Source organism: Jaculus jaculus, chromosome 1 (assembly GCF_020740685.1).
Source record: "Jaculus jaculus isolate mJacJac1 chromosome 1, mJacJac1.mat.Y.cur, whole genome shotgun sequence".
In the NCBI taxonomy this organism is placed as follows: Eukaryota; Metazoa; Chordata; class Mammalia; order Rodentia; family Dipodidae; genus Jaculus; species Jaculus jaculus.
In genome coordinates this window covers 41,249,134-41,276,464 of record NC_059102.1, presented here as the reverse complement: position 1 = coordinate 41,276,464, position 27,331 = coordinate 41,249,134, and the positions used below count along the sequence as shown (strand labels likewise).

General features: G+C 40.2%; 1 protein-coding gene across 3 annotated transcripts in view; it reads left to right on the top strand.

Annotated features, from left to right (window-relative positions):
• Positions 1-26,820, top strand: part of Tbc1d12 (TBC1 domain family member 12) — a 110,907-nt gene extending 84,087 nt beyond the window's left edge. For all 3 annotated transcript variants that reach the window (XM_045141833.1, XM_004653035.2, XM_045141834.1), the window contains 4 exons: positions 11,057-11,185; positions 11,678-11,787; positions 19,716-19,974; positions 24,738-26,820. In XM_045141833.1, coding sequence (XP_044997768.1) covers positions 11,057-11,185; positions 11,678-11,787; positions 19,716-19,974; positions 24,738-24,806 — 567 coding nt within the window. In that variant the 3' untranslated portion in view covers positions 24,807-26,820. The remainder of the gene's footprint in view (positions 1-11,056; positions 11,186-11,677; positions 11,788-19,715; positions 19,975-24,737) is intronic.
• The last annotated feature ends 511 nt before the right edge of the window (positions 26,821-27,331 follow it).

Below are 27,331 nucleotides of genomic sequence, written 5' to 3'. Positions count from 1 at the left end.
GACTGCACCTTGAAAAACCAAAATAAATAAATAAATAAATCCTATGTAGTGTTAAATATTTACAGATATACATTAAGTGTCTGTATCTCTGGCTTTTGGAGGTTTATCATTTTATCTATAGAGGAAACTTTCCATCTCCTGCCAAGAGTTTACAAGACTGGTTGCCAGCTTTCTGGTAGATCTACTAGAGCTTTTTCACCATTCATTTTATAAACCTCACTGCTGCTTGTCACTATACCTTTCCTGATCTATATAATTGTTGCAGTCAGGTTCACATTGCTAGTAGAAATCATTCAACCAAGAGCAGCTTGTAAGAAAACGAGGTTTATTTTGGCTTATAGGCTCGAGGGAAAGCTCCACGATGGCAGGGGGAAATGATGGCATGAGCAGAGGGTGGACATCACCCCCTGACCCACATAAGGTGGACAACAGGAACAGAAGAGTAGAGTGAGCCAAACACTAGCAAGGGGGAGCTGGCTAAAACACCCACAAGCTCGCCCCCAACAATACACTACCTCCTGGAGGTGTTAATTCCCAAATCTCCATCAGCTGGGAACCTTGCAGTCAGAACACCTCTAAGCTTATGGGAGACACCTGAATTAAACCATCACAACAACCCTGTCTTGCCTGTCTATGCCTCTATATAGTTAAATGCCTTTGTGTTCTGCCTGATTACAGGAAGGTTAGGCACCTGTTCATTCAGGATAGTGGAAGATATTTGCAACCCTATTTTTAGCTCTACTACACAATTTCACAAGGGCTTGATAACTTGAATTCCTATACTTTCGCCTGAATTGGCTTGCTGTTGACTTTCCTGCAGATCTTTGTTTTAGCATCCCCACCTATTCAAATGAAAAATTTTTTTTTATTTTTTTTTTGTTTATTTATTTATTTGAGAGCGACAGACACAGAGAGAAAGACAGATAGAGGGAGAGAGAGAGAATGGGCGCACCAGGGCTTCCAGCCTCTGCAAACGAACTCCAGACGTGTGTGCCCCCTTGTGCATCTGGCTAACGTGGGACCTGGGGAACCGAACCTCAAACCGGGGACCTTAGGCTTCACAGGCAAGCGCTTAACCACTAAGCCATCTCTCCAGCCCTCAAATGAAAATTTCTAATTGTTTCCTCCTGTTTAAGTTCTTTCTCAGTCTCTCTATCTTTCTAATTTAATATTTACATTTCTTTTTACTGTTGTGTTAGTTGGATTTGGGGAAGGAACAGAGAAAGACTTGAGGGTCTAATGTTTAACTAGTAGCAATGAAACCTTACTTTTATTTATTTATCTATTTGACAGAAAAAGAGGGAGAGGGAGAGACAGAGAGGAGAAGGGAGGGAGGGAGGGAGAGAGAGAGAATGGGCGCACCAGGGCCTCCAGCCACTGCAAATGAACTCCAGATACGTGCATCTGGCTAATATGCGTCCTGGAGAATTGAACCTGGGTCCTTTGGCTTTGCAGGCAAAGGCCTTAACCACTAATCCATCCATCCAGCCCTGAAACCTTACTTTTGTCTTTAAAAATTTGTAGAAACTTCATTAGATAGGTGGCTATCTTTGCAACTGTGTTTTGTTCCATGTTCATTTGTCTGTTTGTTCATTAAGCATGCAAATATTTCTTTGCTTATCATCATTACTATATGACAGGCACTACTGCAGGCATTTGAGAGACTTCCCATATAAAAGATGACCTGCCTCTGTGATGCTTAAAGGAGAAAGAGACAGTAAAGAAGAAACAAAAAAATGTATTATACTAAAAGGTGCTAAGTGTTGTGTGAAAAGTATGGCATGGTGAAGGGAGGAATTGCAGGTAGAAAAAAGTGAGATTAGAGCACTCTGTACATTCTCACTCAGATATTTTGCAAAAGAATTATAAAACACAATGTATCCCTTGCATTTTTCTCTTTTTTGCAAGGTAGTGTCTTGCTCTAGCCAGGTTAACCTGGGATTCATTCTGCTAATTCACTCTGTGGTGGCATATACTTTTAATCCTGACAGAGGTATGAGGCCAGCCTGGGATTACAGAGTGAGTTCCAGGTCAGCCTGGGCTAGACTTGAGACAATTCCTCAGGGGGATCACCATGAGTTTGAGGCTACCCTGAAACTATATAGTGAATTCCAGGTCTAGAGTGAGTGAGACCCTACCTCGAAAAAAAAAAATTAAGTAAAAATGGAGCTGGGCATAGTGGTTTACCCCTTTAATCCCAGCACTCAAGAGTCTGAGGTAGGAGGATTGCCATGAGTTTGAAGCCTACCTAAGCTACAAAATAATAAGTTTCAGGTTAGCCTGGGCTAGAGTGAGACCCCATCTCACCACCTCCCTAAAAAAGTTCAAAGAGAAATGAAAAGGTCAAGTTGATTGTACACAAACATTTCAAACTCTTTGGTTGGGAAGAAGGCATGCATGTGCTTACAGTCATTCTTAGTTGGTATCCTTGGAAATTGTGTTGAGTGGAGAGGATTTGAGGTACGGTCTCACTCTAGCCCAGGATAACCTAGAACTCACTCTGTAACCCTACCCACATCCAGCTGTAATGGGACCTAAGGTTGCATTGGCTGGGAAATGAACCCAGGCCTGTTCTTAGTGGTACCGTGTATAAGTCCATTATACAAATTTCTCTACAAAGCTCTCTTAATTTTTTTTTTTTTTTTTTTTTGGTCTTTTTGGTTTTTCAAGGTAGGGTCTTACCCAGGCTGACCTGGAATTCACTGTGTAGTCTCAGGCTGGCCTTGAACTCACTGTGATCCACCTACCTCTGTCTCCTGATTAAAGGGATTAAAAGCATGCAACAACATATCCAGCTAACTTTTTGTTTTTAAATTTTTTTGTTGTTGTTCATTTTATTTATTTATTTGAGAGTGACAGACAAAGAGGCAAATAGAGAGAGAGAGAGAATGGGCACACCAGGGCCTCCAGCCACTGCAGACAAACTCCAGATGCATGCACCCCCTTGTGCATCTAGATAACATGGATCCCAGGGAATTGAACCTCGAATAAGGTCCTTAGGCTTCACAGGCAAGTGCTTATCAACTAAGCCATCTCTCCAGCCCACTTTTTGTGTTTAAATACAGAAAGCTACAATTGCTATAGATAATTCACTATCCTTTTACTGAAGGTCTTTCATAATATAAATACATCTTTTCTCAAATGTCTCCCATTATTCCATTCTCAAATGTATTCCATTATTATTCCAATTATAAACCTTATATTCCAATTGGGCTCTTCCATGGGTTGGGAAATGGTTCAGTAGTTAGACACTTGATTGCAAAGCCTACCAGCTCAGGTTCAGTTCCCCAGCACGCATGTAAGGCCAGATGCACAGGTGGTGTATGCATCTGAACTTATTTGCAGTGGCAAGAGGCTCTGTGGCATGCTCCCCCCCTCCCACTCTCTCTGTGTCTCTCTCTCAAATAAATATAAAACTATGAAACAGCTTTTCTTGTTGCCACTGTTCTTCTTTTCATCTTCGAAGGTCTTTTCATCCTCCTGTTTTCCCTAAAATTCAGCAGCTTCTTCATTAGAATTTTTAAAAAAATTTTTTATTGACAACTTCCATAATTGTAAACAATATCCCATGGTAATGCCCTCCCTTTCCCCACTTTCCCCTTTGAAACTCTACTCTTCATCATATCCCCCCCTCAATTAGTCTCTTTTATTTTTTATTTATTTATTTTTTAAACGTTTTTTATTTATTTATTTATTTATTTATTTATTTATTTATTTATTTATTTGAGAGCGACAGACACAGAGAGAAAGACAAATAGAGGGAGAGAGAGAGAATGGGCGCGCCAGGGCTTCCAGCCACTGCAAACGAACTCCAGATGCGTGCGCCCCCTTGTGCATCTGGCTAACGTGGGACCTGGGGAACCGAGCCTCGAACCGGGGTCCTTAGGCTTCACAGGCAAGCGCTTAACCGCCAAGCCATCTCTCCAGCCCAGTCTCTTTTATTTTGATGTCATGATCTTTTCCTCCACTTATGATGGTCTTGTGTAGTAGTGTCAGGCACTGAAAGGTCATAGATATCCAGGCCATTTAGTGTCTAGAGGAGCATGTTTTAAGGAGTCCTATCCATCCTTTGGTTCTTAAATTCTTTCTGCCACCTCTTCCACAATGGACCCTGAGCCATGGAAGGTGTGATTGAGATAATTCAGTGAGGAGTGCTCCTCTGTCACTTCTCAGTACCATGATACCTTCTGAGTCATCCTAAAGTCACTGCCATCTGAAAAGAGAAGGTTCTCTAGCCAAAAGTGAGAATAGCATTAATATATGGGTATGAACATCAAGAGAAGTGCTTACTGGGCAGTTTGGTGAGCATAGTATATATTTTTAGCCAGACAGCAGCAGGCGTTACACTCCTAGGGCTCATTACTACACCTCTTGTAGGTTTTCGGTATCAGGGATATATTCCCTCCCATGGAGAGGGCCGCCAGTCAAATTACAGAGCAGTTAGTTTCCCCCATAACAGATATGCCACTGTTGCACCTGTTGGCCCATTTGGTCTGGCTGGCCAAATCTAAGGCTTGCAGTGTCCACTGTTGGGTATCTTCACTGATGATTTCTCTCTCTCCCGTTGAACTGCATGCAGCATGTTTTTTATTTTTTTGTTTGTTTGTTTGTTTCCAGCTTTCTGTCAGCTGGTCTACAAAGACCAGCTCCAACAAGTTTCTCAGTGGCTTTGCAGCCCAAGTATGTGGAGTCTTCAGCTATAGGGTCTTACCATCTATTCCTGGTGGGAAACCAAGGGCCTTGGCAATGGCCTGTAATGTTTGGGGGCCATCAGGGACCTCACTGGCCAACAACAAACCGGAAGGTATATCCCATCACTGGCACTGAAATTTTCTAGTAACAATCTATGGCTCCTGTGTGTTCCATTGTCCAAAAGGAAGGATTCCATATGACTTATTTTTATCCTCTTGGATTTTGATTAGCCCTCCCTCCACTTTTCCTTACTCAATCTCTTCCATTGACCTCACTTAGGCCTTTTCACCCCCATTAATCTGTTCTTCTACTTACATGTATACCATACCATCCTATTAGGAAACCTCCCCACCCCCTTTCTATTCCCATTATATCTTCTTTCTAGCTTACTGACCTATGCCAGTATGTTTTCTTCCTACTCACACCGAAGTCCAGTTATTGTAGCTAGGATCCACATGTGAGAGAGAAAATGCAACGTTTGGTTTTCTTGGCCTGGGTTACCTCACTTAGTATAATCCTTTACAGAGCCAACCATTTTCCTGCAAATTTCATAACTTCATTTTTCTTTACCACTGAGTACAACTCCATTGTTTAAATGTGCCACATCTTCATTATCCACTCATCAGTTGAGGGACATATGGGCTGGTTCCATTTCCCAGCTATTGTGAATAGAGCGGCAATAAACATAGTTAAGCAAGTATCTCTAAGGTAGTGAGACGAGTCCTTAGGATATATGCCCAGGAGTGCTATAGCTGGGTCTTATGGTAGGTCTATTTTTAGCTATCTCAGGAACCTCCACACTGATTTCCAAAATGGGTGGACCAGATTGTATTCCCACCAACAGTGTAAAAGTGTTCCTCTTTTTCCATATCCTCTCCAGCAGTTATGTTCATTTATTTTCATGATGGTAGCCAGTCTGACAGGAATGAGATGGAATCTCAATGTAGTTTTAATCTGCATTTCCCTGTTGACTAGGGATGTTGAACATTTTTTAAGATGCTTATATGCCATCCATATAAGCATATAAGCATCTTTTTTTGAGAACTCTATTTAGTTCCATAGCCCATTTTTTAATTGGCTTGTTTGTTTCTTAGTATTTAGTTTTTTGTATTCTTTGTATATCCTAGATATTTATCCTCTATCAGATGTATAGCTGGCAAAGATTTTCTCCCATTCTGTAGGTTGCCTCTTTGCTCTATTCAGTGTCCTTTGCTGTACAAAAGGCTTTTAATTTCATTAGGTCCCAGCGATTAATCTGTGGTTTTATTGCCTGAGCAACTTGGGTTATATTCAGAAAGTCCTTGCCAAGACAAATATGTTAAAGGGTTTCTCCTACTTTTTCCTCTAATAGTTTCCATTTCAGGTCTCATATTAATTAATGTCTTTGATCCATTTGGACTTAATACTTGTACATGGAGAGCGATAAGGATCTATTTTCATCCTTCTACAGATACATATCCAGTTTTCCCAGCAGCATTTGCTGAAGAGGCTGTCTATTCTCCAGTGAATATTTTTGGCATTTTTTGTCCAAGATCAGATGGCTATAGTTACCCGAACTTACATCTGGGTCCTCTATTCTGTTCCATTGATCTACATACCTGCTTTTTTTGCCAGTACCATGCTATTTTTGATACTATGGCTGTGTAGTATAGGTTAAAATCAGGTATGGTGATACCACCAGCTTTATTTTTGTTGCTCAAAATTGTTTTAGATATTCGAGATTTTTTTATGTATGCTTCCATGTGAATTTTGGATTTTTTTTTCCTGTTTCCGTGAAGAATGCCATTGGAATTTTGATGGGGATTGTATCAAATGTGTAGATTGCTTTTTGGTAAGGTTGCCATTTTCACAATATTGATTCTTCTGATCCAAGAACAAGGGATGTCTTTCCATTTCCTAGTGCCTTCTGCAATTTCTCACTTGAGTGTTTTAAAGTTTTCATTGTAGAGGTCCTTCATTTCCTTGGTTAGGTTTATTCAAAGGTACTTTATTTATTTATTTATTTATTTATTTATTTATTGTATGCAATTGTGAATGGGAGTGATTCCCTGATTTCATCCTCAGCATTTTTGTTGCTAGCATATAGGAAGGCTACTGATTTCTGTGTATTTATTTTGTATCCTGCTACATGGCTGTAGGTGTTATCAGCTCTAACAGTTTACTGGTAGAATCTTTAGGATCCTTTATGTATAGAATCATGTCATCTGCAAATAATGATAACTTGATCTCTTCCTTTCCAATTTGTATCCCTTTTATGTGTGTCTCTTGCCTTATTGCTATGGCTAAGACTTCAGTACTATATTAGATAAAAATGGGGACAGTGGACACCCGTGGCTTGTTCCTGATTTTGGTGGAAAAGCTTCCAGTTTTTACCCATTTAGTAATATGTTGGCTGTAGGCTTGTTATAAATAGCCTTTATTATATTGAGATATGTTCCTTCTATTCCCAGTCTCTGTAGGACGATTTGCGTATGTTGAACCATCCCTGCATCTCTGGGATAAAGCCTACTTGGTCAGGGTGAATGATCTTTCTGATATATTCTTGTATTCTGTTTGGCAATATTTTGTTGAAAATTTTTGCATCTATGTTCATGAGGGAGATTGGTCTGTGATTTTCTTTTTTTGTCCTATCTTTGCCTGGTTTTGGTATCAGGTTGATGCTGTCTTTGTAGAAGGAGTTTGGTGGATTTCTTCTTTTTGTATTTTATGGAAAAGCTAAGAAGCATTGGTGTTAGTTCTTCCATGAAGGTCTTGTAAAATTCACTAGGGAATCCATCTGGGCCTGGACTTTTTTTAGTTGGGAGATTTTTGATAATTTCTTGGATCTCCATACTTGTTATAGGTCTATTTAAGTGATTAATCTCATCTTGATTTAATTTAGGTAGGTCATATAAATCAAGGAAATCATCCATTTCTTTCAGATTTTCAAATTTACTGGAGTATATGTTCTTAGAGTAAGTCCCTATGAATTTTTGAATTTCTTTGGTATCTGATGTGATAGTGCCTTTTTATCTCTAATTTTATTAATTTGTGTCTCTTCTCTCTTTCTTTTGGTCAGATTTGTTAAAGGTTTATCAATTGTGCTTATCTTTTCAAAGAACCAACTCTTTGTTTCATTGATTCTTTGAATTGTTTTTTTTTTTCTATTTCATTAATTTCTGCCGTGATCTTTATTGTTTCTTCCTATCTACTAATTTTTGGTTTGCCTTGTTCTTCCTTTTCCAAGGCTTTAAGGTGAAACATTAATTTTTTTCCTTGTAACCTTTTAATTTCTTAATATAATCACTTAAAACTATAACTTGGAATACCATCACTCCAAGCCCTTCTGGCTTTTAAAGTTTGTGTTGAGTAATCTGCTGTGATCCTGATGGGCTTGCCTTTGTAGGTAACTTGATTTTTCTCTCTAACTGCTTTCAATATATTTTCTTTGGTTTGTGTGTTTGGTAGTTTAATTATAATATGGCACAGAGGAGTTCTTTCCAGGTTTTGTCTGGTTGGTGCTCTAAAGGATTCCTGTATCTGCATTGCCATCTCTTTTCCAACTTGGGGGAAGTTTTCTTCTATGATTTTGTTGAAAACGCCTACTATGCCTTTGGAGTGAATTTCTTCTCCTTCTACTATACCCTGAATTCTTATGTTTGATCTTTACCTAGTGTCTCGAATATCTTGAAATTCCCATTCATACTTTCCTGTTAGTTTGTCTTTCTCTTGGTTGGACGGTATTAGATCTGCCACCTCGTCTTCTAGTTTAGATATTCTGTCCTCTCCTTCATCCATTCTACTGGTAAGGTTTTCTACAGTTTTTTATTTTATTTCATCGTCTGTGTTCTTCATTGCTAGCAATTCTGTTTTTTTTTAATTATTTCCATTTATGTCTTATATTGACCTTGTCTTATCATTAAATTGGTTTCCTGTGTCTTCTTTGATCGCCTCTTTTATTCCTTTGATTTCCTCCCTGATTTCTTTGAACATATTTATAATCGTTCTTCTGAAATCTTTCTCAGGCATTTCTTGTAAATCAGTCTCACTGGAGGTCATTTCTGATACATTAATACTTTTTGGTTGATTTATATTGTCTTGTTTTTTGTGGTTTTGTGTTATAATGTATATACTTTTGCATCTTGCATTAATTTAATGGTTGGATTTTCTAATCAGCTGCAGTATTATTAGATGTATCAATCAATCTGACGTTATATATCTTCAGAGTAGGAGCTTAAGGTGCTAGGTGCGACTCTTAAGACTCTCAGAGTAACTACAAAAGTGACCCTAGATGTTGGGTTTGCCTGCTATGAGATTAGTATTCATGAAGGCTGATTTTAGCCAGGCGTCATGGCACACGCCTTTAATTCCAGCTCTCGGGAGGCAGAGGTAGGAGGATCAACCATAAGTTCGAGGCTACCCTGAGACTCCATAGTGAATTCCAGGTCAGCCTCGGCTAGAGTGAGACCCTACATTGGAAAAAAAAAAAAAAAGAAGAAGAAGGCTGAGTTTGAAAAAATATAGATTCTAGAATTTAAGTAAACAATGTACACCTTCAGTGAAAATCAGCACAGGGTATTCATGCAAAAGTAGGTATTATGACTACCAGATCTTCAAGCAAAGTCGTAGTCCCTTAGAATGTGTGTTGCCCCACACCCTTAATCCTGTCAACTAGAAAGTTAAGATTTCTGGTCTGTTGAGGGTTCCAAGTCAGTTTGTGACCAAGTGAGACCCTTCCCTGGTGTAATCCCAGTTACCTTTTGGAATGGTTTTAGTCCCAGTTATGCTGCATTCCTGATTGAGTCCCTCTTTGTTGCACTGTGGGTTCAGGTAGGCTGGCTGGGTCGCTGGATCACTGCTCTGATTGCCTGTCAGGTGCTGTGTAGGTGAGCTCCCTTCCCCAGGTCTCTGAAGCTTGCTGGTGCTTACCCTGGTGTTGGGGGAGGGAAGGCTGTGGATGGTAGCTGATGGTTTTCCGCTGGTCCTCACAATTGTCTTCCTCATGAGCTGCTCCTTTGTTCTTCCCTGCCGTCTTCCCTTCACGTTAGTTTGTGAGGAGCTTGGGGTGAGTATAGAATCTCCTCACCTGGCTTTTCCTGTGGCTCAGGCTGAGCCTTATGGCTGTGGCCACATGGACCTGGTGCTGCAGCTGCTGAGCTGCTCCTGCCTGCTTCTGTGGGCTGTAGATGCCCTGGATCTCTCCTACTTCTCTGCTGCAGTTGGTAACTTCTTACACACCTCAATTTTTAGTAGAAGAGTGTATTTTGCTGGGTTTTTTTTCTTTTTTCTCCCCTAGGCTGCTTTGGCATGGTTCCTACACCACCATCTTAACCATAAGTCCTTCATTGGAATTTTAATAGCACATTTCATGGATGGCTTTGATTGTGTGTGTGTGTGTGTGTGTGTGTGTGTAGTTTAAAATACATATATATTTGAAAGAGAGACAGAATGCATATTGGACACATTAAGAGCTCCAGTCCCTATACAATCATGAGACATATGTACCACTTTGTGCTTCTGGCTTTATGTAGGTACTGGGGAATCGACTTTGGCTATCAGGCTTTGCAAACAAGCGTCTTTTAAAAAAAATTTTTTTTTTGTTTATTTTTATTTGTTTATTTGAGAGAGACAGACAGAGAAGGAAAGTGGCAGAGAGTGGGCATACCGGTGCCTCCAGCCACTGCAGACGAACTCCAGATGCATGCACCACCTTGTGCATCTGGTTTACGTGGGCCCTGGGGAATCAAGCCTAGAACTGGGGTCCTTAGGCTTCACAGGCAAGCACTTAACTGCTAAGTCATCTCTCCAGCCCCTGCAAGCAAGCACCTTTAGCCACTGAACCAGCTCTGTTCCTTGTTTTTTTTTTTTTACGGTTTCACTCTAGCTCAGGCTAACCTAGAATTCACTATGTAGTCTCAGGGTGGCCTTGAACTCACGGAATCCTACCTCTGCCTCGCAAATGCTGGGATTAAAGGTGTGCAATACCACACCTGGCTTTCTGTTCCTTGTTTTTTGACTCAGATATGTTACAGTATTGAAAACAATCACCTGATTTTCAGTAAACTTTATAATCTTGAGCTAGGCTTTTGTAACAAATAAAAACTTACACTTATCTTTCTTTCAAAAAAAAAACTTCCCTGACTTACTAAACCATATCACACAAACAAGAAAAGTAAAGTTAGGGAGATTCATAACTATTAAGGTTCTCTGTATTTACTTTCATTGGTAAAGAAAAACAAAACGTCTTGGTAAATCCTCTGTAATAGCATTATGTAATTTGTCAGTACAATTAAGTTGTAGAATTATTACTTCAAATCCACTTTCATTTTCCTTTTTTAATATTTATTTATTTATTTTTATTGACAACTTTATTTTCCTTTTGAAGGTCCAAGGGATGTCCTTCATTGCAGCAGTGCTCATTCTCAATTTGGAAGAGGCAGATGCCTTCATTGCATTTGCAAATCTCCTGAATAAGCCATGCCAATTGGCCTTTTTTCGTGTGGATCACAGCATGGTATGAACAGTTAGATTAAACTGTGTTTTCTTTAGTCTATGGCCATACCACCCTGAATGTGCACAGTCTTGTCTGAATTGTCTTTTTTTTATTTTTTTATTTTTTTGATTTTTCGAGGCAGAGTTTCACTCTAGCCCAGGCTGATCTGGAATTTACTATGTAGCCTCAGGGTGGCCTCAAACTCCTTCCATCTCTGCCTCCAGAGTGCTGGGATTAAAGGTGTACACCACCACGCCCCGCTGAATTCTATTTTCTTTAGTATGCTTCTGTTTTCTGAATGCTTGTTTAGAGTAAAACAAATGAAACAACAACAACACAAATTAACTAGAAGAGTAAGAATCAAATGCACAAGCTTCATTAAATTATAGTTCACTTTGAATCTTTGAAGAGACAGAAAAAAGTTGTTAATCAGCAAGATTTTCCATTGGTATGTAAAGATACCTGAATTTCTACAGTATCTTCTCATAATTTCATTGATTTTTCTATCTGTAGATGTTGAAATATTTTGCAACATTTGAAGTATTTTTTGAAGAAAACCTTTCCAAACTATTTCTTCACTTCAAGTCTTACAGTCTTACACCAGATATATACTTGATAGACTGGTAAGTCATAATAGACATAAGTAATAATGAAAAGGAGATAAAGTATAACTTTGGTTTTAGGAATTACAGTAAACCTCATAAGATTGTATGGATAAAAGGACCTTCCCAGGGCATGTATGGTGGCTCACACCTTTAATTCCAGTAATTAGGAGGCTGAGGTAGAAGGATCCTCAGGAGTTCAAGGCTATCCTGGGTTCCAGAATGAATTCCAGGTTAGCATGGGCTGGAATGAGACCCTGTATTGTAGTCAGCTCCTCATTCTTGGGACAAACTTCCAACCAGACACAGTTTATGGGAGGAAGAAGTTTATTTTAGGTTTACAGATCCAGGGGAAGCTTTTTTGTTTTTGTTTTTTAACTTTCTGTCTTGATTTTCAAGGTAGGGTTTCATCTAGTCCAGACTAACCTGAAATTCACTATGGAGTCTTAGGGTGGCCTCAGTCTCATGGAGATCCACCTATCTCTGCTTTGTTTTTTAATTTTTTAAGGAACTATATTTATTTATTTGAGAGAGAGAGAGAGAGAAAGAGAGAGAGGGAGGGAGAGAATGGGTGTGCCAGGGCCTTTATCCATTGCAAATGAACTCCATGCACGTGTGCCACCTTGTGCATCTGGCTTACGTGGATCCTGGGGATGGGTCCTTTTGCTTTGTAGGCAGGCACCTTAACCACTAATCAATCTCTCTAGCCCTTAGTCCATTACTTTGACCTGGAATTCACTGTTTAATAATCTCAAGGTGGCCTTGACTCATGGCAACCCTCCTGTCTCCTGCCTTCCAAGTTCTGGGATTAAAGGTTGCTGTTGCAGTCAGGTTTGAACTTCTAGTAGAAATCACCCAACCAATAGCAGCTTGTGGGAAGACAAGGTTTATTTTGGCTTATGCACTTGAGGGGAAGCTTCACGATGGCGAGGGAAAATGATGGCAGGAGCAGAGGGTGGACATCACCTCTTGGCTCACATAAAATAGACAATAGCAACAGGAGAGTGTGCCAAACACTGGCAAGGGGCCTCTGCCTGTAATACCTGTAAGCCTGTCCCCAACAATACACTGCCTCCAGGATGCTTCAATTCCCAAATCTATAACAGCTGGAAACCTAGCATCCAGAACACCTAAGTTTATGGGGGACACCTAAATCAAAACACCATAGTGTCCTAAATTCTTAACAATGGGTATTGTCTTTAATATAGGGACTTCACCCTGCTTCACATGCCTCATCTCAGTGGTGGCTCTTGGAACCTTGTGTACTTCATGATCCACTTCCCTGTATTTTTTATGCATCCAAAATTAATACCAGGTGTGTGACACAGCCAGTTGTTATTCCAGGGAGGAAATAAATCTTGATCTTAAGCCTTCAGAATTCTTTCAGTCATCTTCTTTGAAAAGAGTTTACATTTCTACTCATTTATCCTTTCCTGGGTGGACTTGACCCTGAGACATCTTCCCTCCCTTCCCGCCCCTCCCTCCAACCTCCCAGGTAGGGTCTTACTCTAGCCCAGGCTGACCTGGAATTCATTATGTATACTCAGGGTGGCCTGGAACTCATAGTAATCCTCCTACTTCTATCTCCAGAGTGCTGGGATTAAAGGCATGTACCCCCAAATGGTGGTAATCTATTTTAACAGTAGCAGCTTTAACACCCTAAAAGTACTCATCTGGATTTTACATGGGGACTGGGGATTTGAACCTAGGCCAACACGCTTTGATAACAAGTACCTTTAACTGCTGAGCCATCTCCCAGCCTCAGAGTTATCTATTTAATGCCTAGCACATATCAAGCTTTCAATAAGAGTTCCATTTTCTTTTTTCTTCTTCTTTTTTTTTTTTGGTTTTTCGAGGTAGGGTCTGGTCCAGGCTGACCTGGAATTAACTCTGTAGTCTCAGGGTGGACTTGAACTCACGGCGATCCTCCTACCTCTGCCTCCCAAGTGCTGGGATTAAAGGTTTGCGCCACCACGCCCAGCTTCAATAAGAGTTTCATTTTCTTTATTTTTATTTTGTTTTGGGTTTTCAGGTAGGATCTCACTCTAGCCCACTATGCAGTCTCAGGGTGGCCTTGAACTTGCAACAATCCTCCTACATCTGCCTTTCAAGTGCTGGGATTAAAGGTACTCCCATCTGTGCCCATATACAATCTACTCTCGTGTTTTAAAATATTTTATTTATCAGCGAGAAAGAAGCAGATAGAGAGAACGGGTATGCCAAGGCCTCTAACCACTGCAAATGAACTCCAAATGCATGCACCATTTTGTGCACCTGGTTTACGTGGGTACTGGGGAATTAAACCTGAGACCTTAGGCTTTGCAGGCAAGCACCTTAAACACTTAAGTAATCTCTCTAGCCCTTAGTCCATTACTTTTAAATTCACCTTGCTTAAACTCTTATAATTGGGGAATACAGCCAATCCTTACACTAATAGCAAAGTTCCAACAAAGTTTTCTGTTCTCTCTCCTTCCCCTTTTCAGTCTGTAATTCTCTCTGCATTCAGCCTCTTTATACTGTCACAAGAATAACCCATAAAATCTGGCTTAACTGTTCTGTAAGGCTTCTGTAGTCCCAAGTACAAAGACCACCCATATTCTTCTAGCACACAAGTTCCAAAGGACCAAAATCCACATGGCCAGTTTCATCCACAGCAATACCTTGCTTCTGGTACCATTAACTATCGTAGCCAGCTCCTAGTTGTTTGGACAAACATCCAACCAGACACAGTTTATGGAAGGAAGGGGTTCATTTTAGTCTTATTGATCTACAGGAAGTTCTGTCAGTGACACCCCATGACATGCCCCTTCTAGCAGGAATCTGTCTAGGGGTTTAAGTAGGAAGTTTAATCAAAAATACCTGGGTCAACCAGGCGTGGTGGCACATGCCTTTAATCCTAGCACTTGGGAGGCAGAGGTAGGAGGATCACTGTGAGTTTGAGGCTACCTTGAGACTACATAGTGAATTCCAGGTCAGTCTGGAATAGAGTGAAACTCTACCTTGAAAAGCCCCCCCAAAAAAGCCTGGGTCTATGGGGCTACACAAACTATCACATTCAAACTACCACACTCTGTTTCAACAAATAAATATAGTTTATACATAGAGAACTCCCCACATTTTGATATGTATTTAATAGCATAGACTGGATTGAAGTCAGAATCTTACCAGTTTGTGTTTGTTTCCTGAATATAAAAGGGAATGGTAACATTTTAAAAAATATTTTATTTTTTTATTTATCTGAGAGAGACAGACAGATAGAAAGAATGGGCATGCCAGGGCCTCCAGCCACTACAAATGAATTTCAGATGAATGTACCTCCTTGGCATCTGGCTTACATGGGTCTTGGAGAATTGAATCTGCATCCTTTGACTTTGCAGGCAAGCACCTTAACCTCTAAGCCATCTCTGCAGTCCAGGAATAGTAACATTTAAATCTTGAATTGTAGTGAAAGACTGTCTTTTAAAAAATATTTATTTATTTGCAATCAGAGAGACAGTGAGATGAAGAGAGAGTGGGCACACCAGGGGCTCTTGCCACTGCAAATAAACTCTAGACACATGCATCACTTAGTGTATCTGGATTTCCCATGGGTACTGAGGAATTGAACCTAGGCCAACAGGTTTTACAAACAAATAACTTTAACTGCTGAACCATCTCCTAAAACTAAGAATTGTCCATTTAATGGTTAGCACATACCAAGCTCTCAAAAAAAGTTCCTAGTCAGGTATGGTGGCTCACACCTTTAATCCTACCACTGAGGAGACAGAGGTACCCTGAAATTACATACTGAATTCCAGGGTAGCCTGAGCTAGAGCAAGACCCTACCTCAAACCCTCCCCTCTACCAGAAAAAAAAAAAAGAGTTGCAGTACCTTTATTATTGTTTTGTTTTGTTTTGTGTTTTTCAAGATAGGGTCTCACTCTAACCCATGCTGACCTGTAATCTACTGTGTAGTCCCAGGCTGGTCTTGAACTCAGTGATTCCCTTACCTCTGCCTCTCATGTACTGGAATTAACAGTGTGCACTATCACACCTAGCCTACTGGTCTCTCTTTTTTTTTGGGGGGGGGTTGAGGTGGGGTCTCACTGTAGTCTAGGCTGACCTTGAATTCACTATGTAGTCTCAGGATGTCCTCAAACTCACAGTGATCCTCCTACTGTTGCCTCCCAAGTGTTGGGATTAAAGGCATGCACCATGCACCACCACATCTACTGTCTTTTATTTTTGGTCCGGCTTCCTTTATTATTTTTAACACACAAGGGCTATAATATAATAGTGGATTTTTTGGTAAGCAGTGTTTTATTTTTGGTTCTTGCTTTTGTTTTGTGGAGGTAGTGTCTCAGTACAGCCCAGGCTGACCTGGAATTCATTCTGTGGTATCATGCTGGCCTCAAATTCACATCACTCCACCTGCCTCTGCCTTCTGAGTGCTGGGGTTTAAGGCATACACCACCACACTTGGCAGCATTGTTTTGTTTTGTTTTGTTAATTTATTTATTTGAGAGTGACAGGCAGAGACAGAAAGAGGCACAGAGTAAGAGAGAGAGAATGGGCATGCCAGGCCTTCCAGCCACTGCAAACGAACTCCAGAGACATGTGCACCCCCTTGTGCATCTGGCTAATGTAGGTCCTGGGGAATCTAGCCTTGAACCGGGGTCCTTAGGCTTCATAGGCAAGCGCTTAACCGCTGAGCCATCTCTCCAGCCCAGCAGCATTGTTTTTATTTTCAGGATTTTTTCTGAATTTCTGACATAGGAATGATGCCTTATTTTCTGCTAATGTAATCTTTTATAATTTATAATTATAAAATCATATAATTATAATTTATAGTTATATAGTTATAATTTGGAGGTTTACCTGGTGAGCAATAAGGTGGTTGGTAACTTTACCAAGGTGGTGGAATACTTCATGTTAAACAGGTTGTCCACACAAAAGTACATGTGTAACAATAGGGTGGGTGCACACTTTTAACCCCAGCACTTGGGAGGCAGAGAGGTAGGAGGATTGTTGTAAGTACAAGGCCAGCCTGAGACAACATAGTGAATCCAGGTCAGCCTGGGCTAGAGCAAACCCCACCTCAAAAAGAAAAAAAAAATGTTGTCTTCCAAGTTGTTTGTACCTGTGTTTTCTCCCTCCCTTCCTCCCTCCCTCCCTCCCTCCCTCCCTCCCTCTCTCTCTCTCTCTCTCTTTTAATTTTTCAAGGCAGAGTCTCACTCTAGCCCAGTGTGACCTGGAATTCACTATGTAGTCCCAGGCTGGCCTCAAATTCACTGCATTCGATCCTCCTACATTTGCCTCCCAAGTGCTGAGATTAAAGGTGTGCACCACCATGCTTAGCTTCTTTTTCTCTTTTATTTATTTATTTGCCACCTTGGAGCAGCCTTGGGAGGTAGCCTCTTTTTTTTTTTTTTTTTTTTTAATCAAGGTAGGGTTTCACTCTAGCCCAGGCTGACCTGGAACTCACTATATAGTCTCAGGGTAGCCTCGAATTCATGACAATCCTCCTACCTCTGCCTCCCAAATGCTGGGGTTAAAAGCATGCACCACCATGCCTGGCTTCTTTTTCTCTTTTTATTTTATATAATTTATTTATTTATTTATTTATTTATTTATTTATTTATTTTTGCTGCCTTGCAGCAGCCTGAGGAGGTAGCCTGTTATATATATATATATAGTATTTATTTATTTGAGAAAGGAAGAGGCAGATCAAGAGAATAGGCGCCCCAGGGCTTCTAGCCACTGCAAAGCAACTCTAGATGAATGCACCACCTTGTGCATCTGGCTTACATGGGTACTGGGGAACTGAACCTTGGGTCCTTAGGCTATGCAGGCAAATGTCTTACTACTAAGTCGTCTCTCCAGCCCTCAATCTCTTTTTTAAAAATATTTTTATTTAAGAGAGAGGTGTCGGGTTTGGTGGTGCATATCTTTAATCTCATCACTCAGGAGGCAAATGTAGGAGGATCAAATGCAGTGAATTCGAGACTAACCTGGGACTAGAGTGGGTACCAGGTCAGCCTGGGCTAGAATGAAACCCTGCCTGGAAAAAAAAAAAGAGGGCTAGAGAGATGGCTCAGCAGTTAAGGTGCTTACCTGCAAAGTCTTAAGGACCTGAGTTTGTTTGCCCAGTACCCACATAAAGCCAGATATACAAAGTGGCACATGCATCATAACAAGAAAGAGATAGAAAATGGGCACACCAGGGCCTCTTGAAACCAAGTGCAGATGCACACACCATGTAGTTCATCTGGTTTTATGTGGATACACGATGGGTAATGGAAAAATGAGCTCCAGCCTGAAGGTTTTGCAAGCAAATGCATTTAACTGCTGAGCCATCTCCCCAGCCCTTTTTTTTTTTCCGAGGTAGGGTCTCAATCTAGCCCAGGCTGATCTGGAATTCACTCTGTATTCTCAGGGTGGCCTCAAACTCACGGGGATCCTCTTACCTCTACCTCCTGAGTGCTGGGATTAAAGGCGTGCACCACCACACCCAGTCCCTTTTTACTTCTTGTGCTGGGGATTGAAGAGAAAATTTTGAGCATAGAAGGCAAACATTCTTAAGATTACTGCACTCCTACTCTGAACCTTTTTTTTTTTTCTGTTTTTTTTTTTTTTAATGTTGGGCACCATTTTAAACACTGCTTGAGGCTGGGTGTGGTTGTACATGCCTGAAATCCAGGACTAGAGAAGCTAAGGCAGGAGAATCAGGAATTCCAGGTCAGCGTGGGCTATATAGTGAGATCCTAGCTCAGAAACAGAAAACCAACAGTAAGAACAACAACAACAAAAAAACTACTTTACTAACTTCCTTAATTCTCAAATCATTTCTAAGACAGGCTAGTATTATTACCTTTTCTATACTGAGAAAACAAGCACAGCAAGGCTAAATATCTTCTCAAGATTACATAACTTAAGTGGGAAATTCAAACTTGGGCATTCTGGTGTCAAAGCCTATAGTCTTAATCATTAGGCAAGTCTAGTTTGTATTAGACTCTATGTGTTGTAAATTCATGTAATTTCATTACTTATTACTTAATTTCCTACTTACTATTCAGGTTTGGGGAGGGGAGCTATTATTTATTTGCCTTTTTAAATTTTTTTTTTTTTATTTGGCTGGGCATGGTGGCACACACCTTTAATTCCAAAACTTGGGAGGCAGAGGTAGGAAGATTGCCATGAATTCGAGGCCACCCTGAGACTACATAGTGAATTCCAGGTCAATCTGAGCTAGAGTAAAACCCTACCTCAGAAAATTAAAAAAAAAAAAAAAAATTCTTGCATGTGTTGGTTTGTGTATGGGTGTGCTTGCCACTATAAATAACACCAGATGCTTGTGCATCTTACATGGGTGGCTTGGGGATTCAACCCATATCAACAGTCTTTGCAAGCAAGTGCCTTTAACCTCTGAGTTACCTTCCCAGCACCTTTATTTGCTCTTTTTAAAAATTTATTTTTATTTTTATTTATTTATTTATTTATTTTGATTCTTCGAGGTAGGGTCTCACTTTTAGTCCAGGCTGACCTGGAACTCACTATGCAGTCTCAGGGTGGCCTTGAACTCAGAGCAATCCACCTACCTCTGCTTCCCTAGTGCTGGTATTAAAGGCATGCGCCACCACACCCAGCTTTATTTATTTATTTATTTATTTGAGACTGTAAGTTGGGGAGGGAGAGAGAGTGAATGAGAATGGGCATGCCAGGGACTCTAGCCACTGCAAATGAACTCCAGACGCATGTGCCACCATGTACATCTGGCTTACATGAGACCTGGAGAATCAAACCTGGGTCCTTAGGCTTCGCAGGCATGCGCCTTAACCGCTAGCCATCTCTCCAGTCCTATTTGCTTTTTTATCCTACTCAAACACTGTTCTTTTTCTATATTGATGCTTAATGAGTGAATGAGTTGATGAATGAAACATTTTATTAATTATTTTTCCTCTTAATTTTAGGATCTTCACACTATATAGCAAATCACTACCACTAGATCTGGCCTGTCGAGTCTGGGATGTATTTTGCAGAGATGGGGAAGAATTTTTATTTAGGACTGGATTAGGAATCCTCCGGTTATATGAAGATATACTCCTGCAGATGGACTTTATTCATATAGCACAATTTCTTACTAAATTGCCAGATGATATCACAGCAGAGAAGCTTTTCACCTGCATTGCAGCCATTCAGATGCAGAATAGCACCAAAAAATGGACTCAGGTAGAGTGACATTTTTTTTACTTTTGTTTTCCCCTTGTTGGTTTGCTTGTTTTGTCTTTGTTTTTTTTCCAAGGTAGGGGTTCACTCTAGCACAGGTTCACCTGGAATTCACTGTATAGTCCCAGGCTAGCCTCAAACTACCTCAGCCTCCTGAGTTCTAGGATCAAATGTGTGTACCACCACACCTGACGTAGAGTGAATTTTAATAGTTACAAGAATGATGACTTCTGTTTTATTGTTATTATTTCATAAATGTTATTACTGGGCGGGGGAGATGGCTCAGTGGATAAAGGCTCTTGTTGGAAACATACCTGTCTGGGTTCAATTCCCAGTACTGACATCAAGCCAAATGCACAATGTGGGACATACTTCTGATTTATTTGCAGTGGAAAGAGGCCCTGGCACACCCATTCTCTCTCTCTCTCTCTCTCTGTTCATAAATAAAAATATTTTAAAAATTAAAATGCTGGGGCTGGAGAGATGGCTTAGCGGTTAAGCACTTGCCTGTGAAGCCTAAGGATCCTGGTTCAAGGCTCGATTCCCCAGGACCCATGTAAGCCAGATGCACAAGGAGGCGCACGCATCTGGAGTTCGTTTGCAGTGGCTGGAGGCCCTGGCGCACCCATTCTCTCTCTATCTGTCTGCCTTGTTCTCTCCCTGTCCTGTCGCTCTCAAATAAATAAAAATAAGCAAAAAAAAAATTAAAAAAAAAAAAATTAAAATGCTGGGCTGCTGAGCATGGTGGTACACACCTTTAATCCCACCATGGGAGGCAGAGATAGGAGGATCACTGTGAGTTCAAGGCCACCCTGAGACTACATAGTGAGTTCCAGGTTAGCCTGGGCTAGAGTGAGACCCTACCTTGGAAAACCAAAAAAATAAAAATGTTGGGCTGGAGCGATGGCATAGCAATTAAGTTGCTTGCCTGTGAAGCCTAAGGACCCTGGTTCAATTCTCCAGGTCCCATGTAAGACAGATGCACAAGGTGGTACATGCATCTGGAGTTCATTTGCAGTGGTAGGACTCCCTTATGTACCTATTCTCTCTCTCTCTCTCTCTCTGTCTCAAATTAATTAAAGTGTCATTAGCCAGTCATGGTTATATGCCTGTAATCCCAGCATTCAGGAGACAGAAGTAGGTGGATTTCCATGAGTTAAAGGCTACCCTGAGACTACATAGTAAATTCCAGGTCAGTCTGGGCTAGCAGGACACTGCTTCAAGAAACCAAAAAATAGCTGGGCATGGTGGCACACACCTTTAATCCCAGCACTCAGGAGGCAGAGGTAGGAGGATTGACAAGAGTTTGAGGCCACCCTGAAACTACATAGTGAATTCCAGGTCAGCCTGGGCTAGAATGAGACCCTACCTCGAAAAACCAAAATAAATAAATAAATAAAATAAATCTTAAAAAACAAAGTCAAAAAAATCTGGGTGCATGCCTTTAATCCCAGCACTTGGGAGATATAGGTAGGAAGATCACCCATAAGTTCAAGGCCAGCCTAAGACTACATAGTGAATTCCAGGTCAGCCTGAGCTAGAGTGAGACCCTACCTTGAAAACCCAAAAATAAAATAATAAAATGTCAAAACAGAAAAATAAAACAAAGCCTGGCATGGTGGCACACACCTTTAATCCCAGTACTTGGGAGGCAGAGTTGGGTGGATTGCCTTGAGTTCAAGGCCACCCCCAACACTACATAGTGAATTCCAGGTCAGCCTGGGATGGAGCAAAACCCTACCTCAAAGGGGGTTGCTGGTGAGATTGCTTAGTGGTTAAGGCGTTTGCCTGCAAAGCCAAAGGACCTTGGTTCTATTCCCCAGGACCCATGTAAGCCAGATGCACAAGGTGGCACATGAGTCTGGAGTTCGTTTGCAGTGGCTGGAGTCCCTGGAGTGCCCATTCTTTCTTTCTCCCTCTCTCTGCCTCTATTTCTCTCAAATAAATAAATAAATGATCTTGTTTTTTTTAAAACAAACAAACAAAAAAAACAGGCTGGAGGGGATGGCTTAGCGGTTAAGGTGTTTGCCTGCAAAGCCAAAGGACCCAGGTTCAATTCTCTAGGACCCACGTTGGTCAGATGCACAAGGAGGCGCACATGTCTGGAGTACATTTGCAGTGACTGGAGGCCCTAGAGCACCCATTCTCTCTCTCTCTCTCTCTCTCTCTCTTTCTTTGTCAAATAAATAAATAAAATATTAAATAAAAAATAAAAATTGTATTTTAAAAAAACAAAAAAATCCCCCAAACAATAAATAAATAAATTTAATTAATTTAAAAAAAAGTCAGGCATGGTGGCACACACCTTTAATCTCAGCACTCAGGAGGCAGAGGTAGGAGGATCACTGTGAGTTCGAGACCACCCTGAGACTACATAGTGAATTCCAGGAAAGCCTGAGCTAGGGTGAAACCCTACCTCGAAGAACAAAAAGATAGTGCTTAAACTAAAAAATATATATGGGGGGGTTGAGGTAGGGTCTCACTCTATCCCAGGCTGACCTGACCTGGAATTCACTATGTAGTCTCAGGATAGCCTTGAACTCAGTGATCCTCCTACCTCCACCTCCCAAGTGCTAGAATTAAAGGCGTGGACCACCACCTGGCAAATAATTTTTGGCTTAGGACAAGTAAAGGTTTGGGGCTAGAGAGATGGCTCAGTGGTTAAAGGTACTTGTTTGCAAAGCCTGATGGCCTGGGTTTGATTTCCCCAGTACCCACATAAAGCCAGATGCACAAAGTACCATATGTGTCTAGAGTTCATTTGCAGTGGCAAGAGGCCCTAGTGCACTGATTCATTCCCCCCCCTCCCTCTCTCTCCCTCCCTCCCTCCCTCCCTCCCTCTCTCTCTCTCCTTCCTTCCCTCCCTCTCTCTCCCTCTCCCCCCCTCCCTCCCTTTCTCTCTCTCTCTCTCTTTCCCTCCCTCCCTCTCTCCCTACTAAAAGGAAAGAAAAAGAAAGCATTTAAAATAGATTTTCTTTTCCACTTATCTAAACTTATGGCTTTATGTTTTGTTTGTCCTGTGATATTTTTAAGTGAATTCCACTTACAATAGTTCTTTACTTGCCAGAACAGTTGTATTATTAAACACCTGCTGTGTCCTGAGGGTTTGCAGTAGAAAGAACCTAATGTATGATCCTGCTTATTTGTTATTCTTTTCCACTTGATCTCAGCCAAAAGGCCAAGATGCCATTGTGGTTCTCATTCTTGGTGTTTTGAGACAGGGTCTCAGAACCCAAGCTGGACTCAGTGTAGTCAAGGGTGACCGTGAACTCCTAACTCTTCTGCCTCTAGATTCTAAGTGCCAGGATTATAGATATGTGTTACCACACCCAGTGATCCTGACTTTTTGGATGCTTGGTCATGTTATAGGATGCAAATATAACAGCTAAGTAAATAATACAAAATGAGCATTGCCAGTTAATCTATGGGTGATACAGACAATTTATTATAAGTTAATAGTTTTTAAAAAAAATTTTTAGTTTTTTGAGGTAAGGTCTCACTCTAGCCCAGGCTGAACTGGAATTCACTATGTAGTCTCAGGGTGGCTTTGAACTCATGGTGATCCTCCTATCTCTGCCTCCCAAGTGCTTGGATTAAAGCATGTGCCACTATGCCTGGCCAATTATAAATTAATAGTTTTATTACCATGAACATGAAACACAAGAATACAGGCTCAGAAAATGTACTATTACCAGATAGTAATATCAAAATATTTGGTAATTGATGAAAATTAGAATCTCATCATATTCCATAAAATGGTACTTAGAAAATAAAAGAATTTGACAGGCATGGTGGCACACACCTTTAATTCCACTCAGGAGGCAGAGGTAGGAGGATTGCCATGAATCTGAGGCCAGCCTGAGACTACATAGTGAATTCTAGGTCAGCCTGGACTAGAATGCAACTCTACCTTGAAAAAACAAAACAACAATTAAAAGTAAATAAATAAAAGGATTTGCTAGATGTTGTAGCTTATGCCTGTAAATCCCAGTACTGTAGGCTGATCCTCCATTCTTAGCCCTGTTTGCAGAGTACAACAAGGAAAACAACAACAAAGGGCTTTGAGGTTGTGTGTGGTGGCTTGACTGTGGTACAACACTTAAGGAGATAGAGGCAGGAGTTCAAAGATATACATGGCTATACAAGTTCAGGACTATCCTGGGCTTCATGGGTTAGCAGCTCAGGCACTTGTCTGCAAAGTCAAAGGACCCATGTTCGATTCCCTAGGACCCACATAAGACAGATGCACAAGGTGGTGCATGCATCTGAAGTTCGTTTGCAGTGGCTAGATGCTCCAGCATGCCCATTCTATCTTCCTCCCTCTCTCCTCTTTGTGCCTCTTTTTCTCTCTCAAATAAATAAAAAAAAATAAAATATTGGGCTGGAGAGATGGCTTAGCAGTTAAGGCACTTGTCTGCAAAGCCAAAGGACCCAGGTTCAATTCCCCAGGAACCGTGTAATCCAGATGCACAATGTGGTGCAAGTGTCTGGAGTTCATTTGCAATGACTAGAAGCCCTAGAACGCCCATTCTCTCTCTCTTTATCTGCCTCTCTCTCCCCCTCAAATAAATAAAATTAAAAAAATAAAAAATTTATAAAAACAGATAAAAAAAAATGGGATGGGTTGGGACTTGGGAATGATAACATTTTAGGAAACAGAATCATGTGTATTAAAGCTTTTTCATGTTTATAGCCTATAGTTATTAGAATCTTTACTTTGTATAATAGTTTTTGAGAATTAATCTTTGTTTCATAAAAATTTGCAGGTCTTTGCATCTGTAACGAAGGATATTAAAGAAGGAGAAAAGAACAGTAGTCCTGCTCTGAAAAGTTAAACTTTGAAATTAGACTAACTGAAATATAAACAAATGTAGAAAGCGTTTTCTACATTTTCTATATAGAAAGCATGGAAGAATATATGGAAGCAATCTAAAAGAATCAAGATCTGGAAAACTGTTGAGTTTAAATTCCATGGCTGAAGTAAATGAAATAAGTTATTTATTGACAGTATTAATGAAAAGTATTTTGTAGGGAGAGTCATTTTTTCAGAAGAAAAGGTTTAAATAACTATTATATACTCCATAATTTGGAGTGAATAATTTAATGCAATAAATTTTTTAAGTAGCTTCGCAGAAACTTCAAATTTTTGTGACTTTTCTTTTTTGAAGTTACCACAAAGTCACTTTGGGAGTCAGAGTAAAATTGTTAAAGTCTACTCTAGTCTCCAAAAGGCAATATAGTACTTGTACTATCTCCAGTTGTAACCTTTTGAAGATGTTATAGACCAAGATTAAGCAACTTCATTTGTAAGTTCATTTAAGTCCCTGAAATTTTTGCTTATCTTCATTCACAGGTTAGGGCAATTGGAGTTATCTGGAACTGGAAATATTGGTAGGACATTGCTTCTTAATTGTTATAAATTATTTCCCACAGCTGTGTCTGGTTTTGAAGGGAAATTCTTTGTCTTCCTTAAAGAATTCCTATCCAAGAATGTTAGCCTGTTCTCTGACAAATTGTTAGGTAGTAATTTAACTCTAAAAAAAAAAAGAGCCAGGCGTGGTGGCACACGCCTTTAATCCCAGCACTTGGGAGGTAGAGGTAGGAGGATTGCCTTGAGTTCAAGGCCACCTGAGATGACAGTGAATTCAGGTCAGCCTGGGCTAGAGTGAGACCCTAACTTGGGGCAGGGGGAACCTAATGTAGAATGAAAGGTTTTTTTGCACTTTAGTGATTTGAAGACTTTTCTTTGAGAGTTAAGCCCAAAAAATATAAATGAGGTTTTTCAGTGATAAGAATAAAAACTAATGAATTCTGAGAGTTCTTAAATAACATACTACTTGACAAGACTACATTTTTAGTTAAATAAATATCTATAGAGATATTAATTTCAGTTTGAAATTTGAAACTAAGCTAAGTCTAAGACTTGTGAAACACTATGCATAATTTTTTCTAATCGTGGAAATAAGAGAACAAGGAAAAATTAAAGTTACCTTGTTTTCTTAGCCTAACTTATGGTATTACAGATAAATTATTAATCATTGGCAACATGGCATTAAATTTATACTTAATTTTTAAACCTAAATGAAATCATTTGAGTATTATGAATGTTACATGTATGGTATTGAAAATAAATTATTAATCATTGGCAACATGGCATTAAATGTATACTTAATTTTTAAACCTAAATGAAATCATTTGAGTATTAGGAGTGTTATCTATATTAAATACTATTTGGCTAATAGAGTTTTTTTTTTTTTGATGTTGCAGTTTGGTGTAAAACAACATTTAAGCATACTTATTATGTCAGCTAGTGGTGGATACATAGTCTTCACACTAATAAGCCAGAGAACCTTCCTTATTAGTGTGGTAACAGCCTCTTTAGGAGTATGGGACCAGAGGATACCTATGTATTTTTACCCTATGGGTCATTCTAGCCGAGGGACTGCTAGTAGAACCCTCAAAAGCTAACTCCTAATATAGGGGGGATGGCTTAGTGGAAACTGGTAGTCTAAAAAAATACTGAGGAAATGTTTAGGGTCTTGTTAGGTTTTAGAATGAGCATTAACTCTGGTAACTATTCCTTGGTATTGGTATCACTGATAAATTTTAGGGAGCTTAACCTCTGGCAGTAATCTCTTTGAGGTTATACTGTCTGTCTAAATAAAATATTACTTTCATGTATTTGTTTCCTGAGGTGGACCTAAGTTACTGTGTTTCTTTTTCTTATTTTTTTATTGTACAGTTTCTTTACCTTTCAAGTATAAATTGTACATAAAATATAAATACAAAGAATTCACTAAAAACCACTAGTAACAATTACTGTGTAAATAAAACTTACAAGCAGAGTAATTATTTGAGTTGTGTCTTTATTACTTTGGGGCTATAAGGTTTGGTTAACTACATCTGGAAAAAAAATTTTTGGGGGGTGGCTGGGTCAAATTTCTCTTTTTTTTTTTTTTTTTTTTTTTGAGGTAGGGTCTCACTCTAGCTCAGGCCAACCTGGAATACACTATGTAGTCTCAAGGTAGCCTCAAACTCACAGCAATCCTCCTACCTCCGCCTCCCAAGTGTTGGGACTAAAGACATATACCATGAGAGTGAGACAGATAGAGAGAATGGGCATAACAGCCTCCAGCCACTGCAAACAAACTCCAGACACATGTACCACCTTTTGCATCTGGCTGATGCTGGTTCTGGGGACTTGAACCTGCGTCCTTTGGCTTTACAGGCAAGCACCTTACCCACTGAGCCATCTCTCCGATCCCCCCCCACACACACACACTTTATTTTTGAGGTAGGGTCTTGCTGTAGCCAAGGCTGACCTGGAATTCACTATGAAGTCTCACAGTGGCCTGAAACT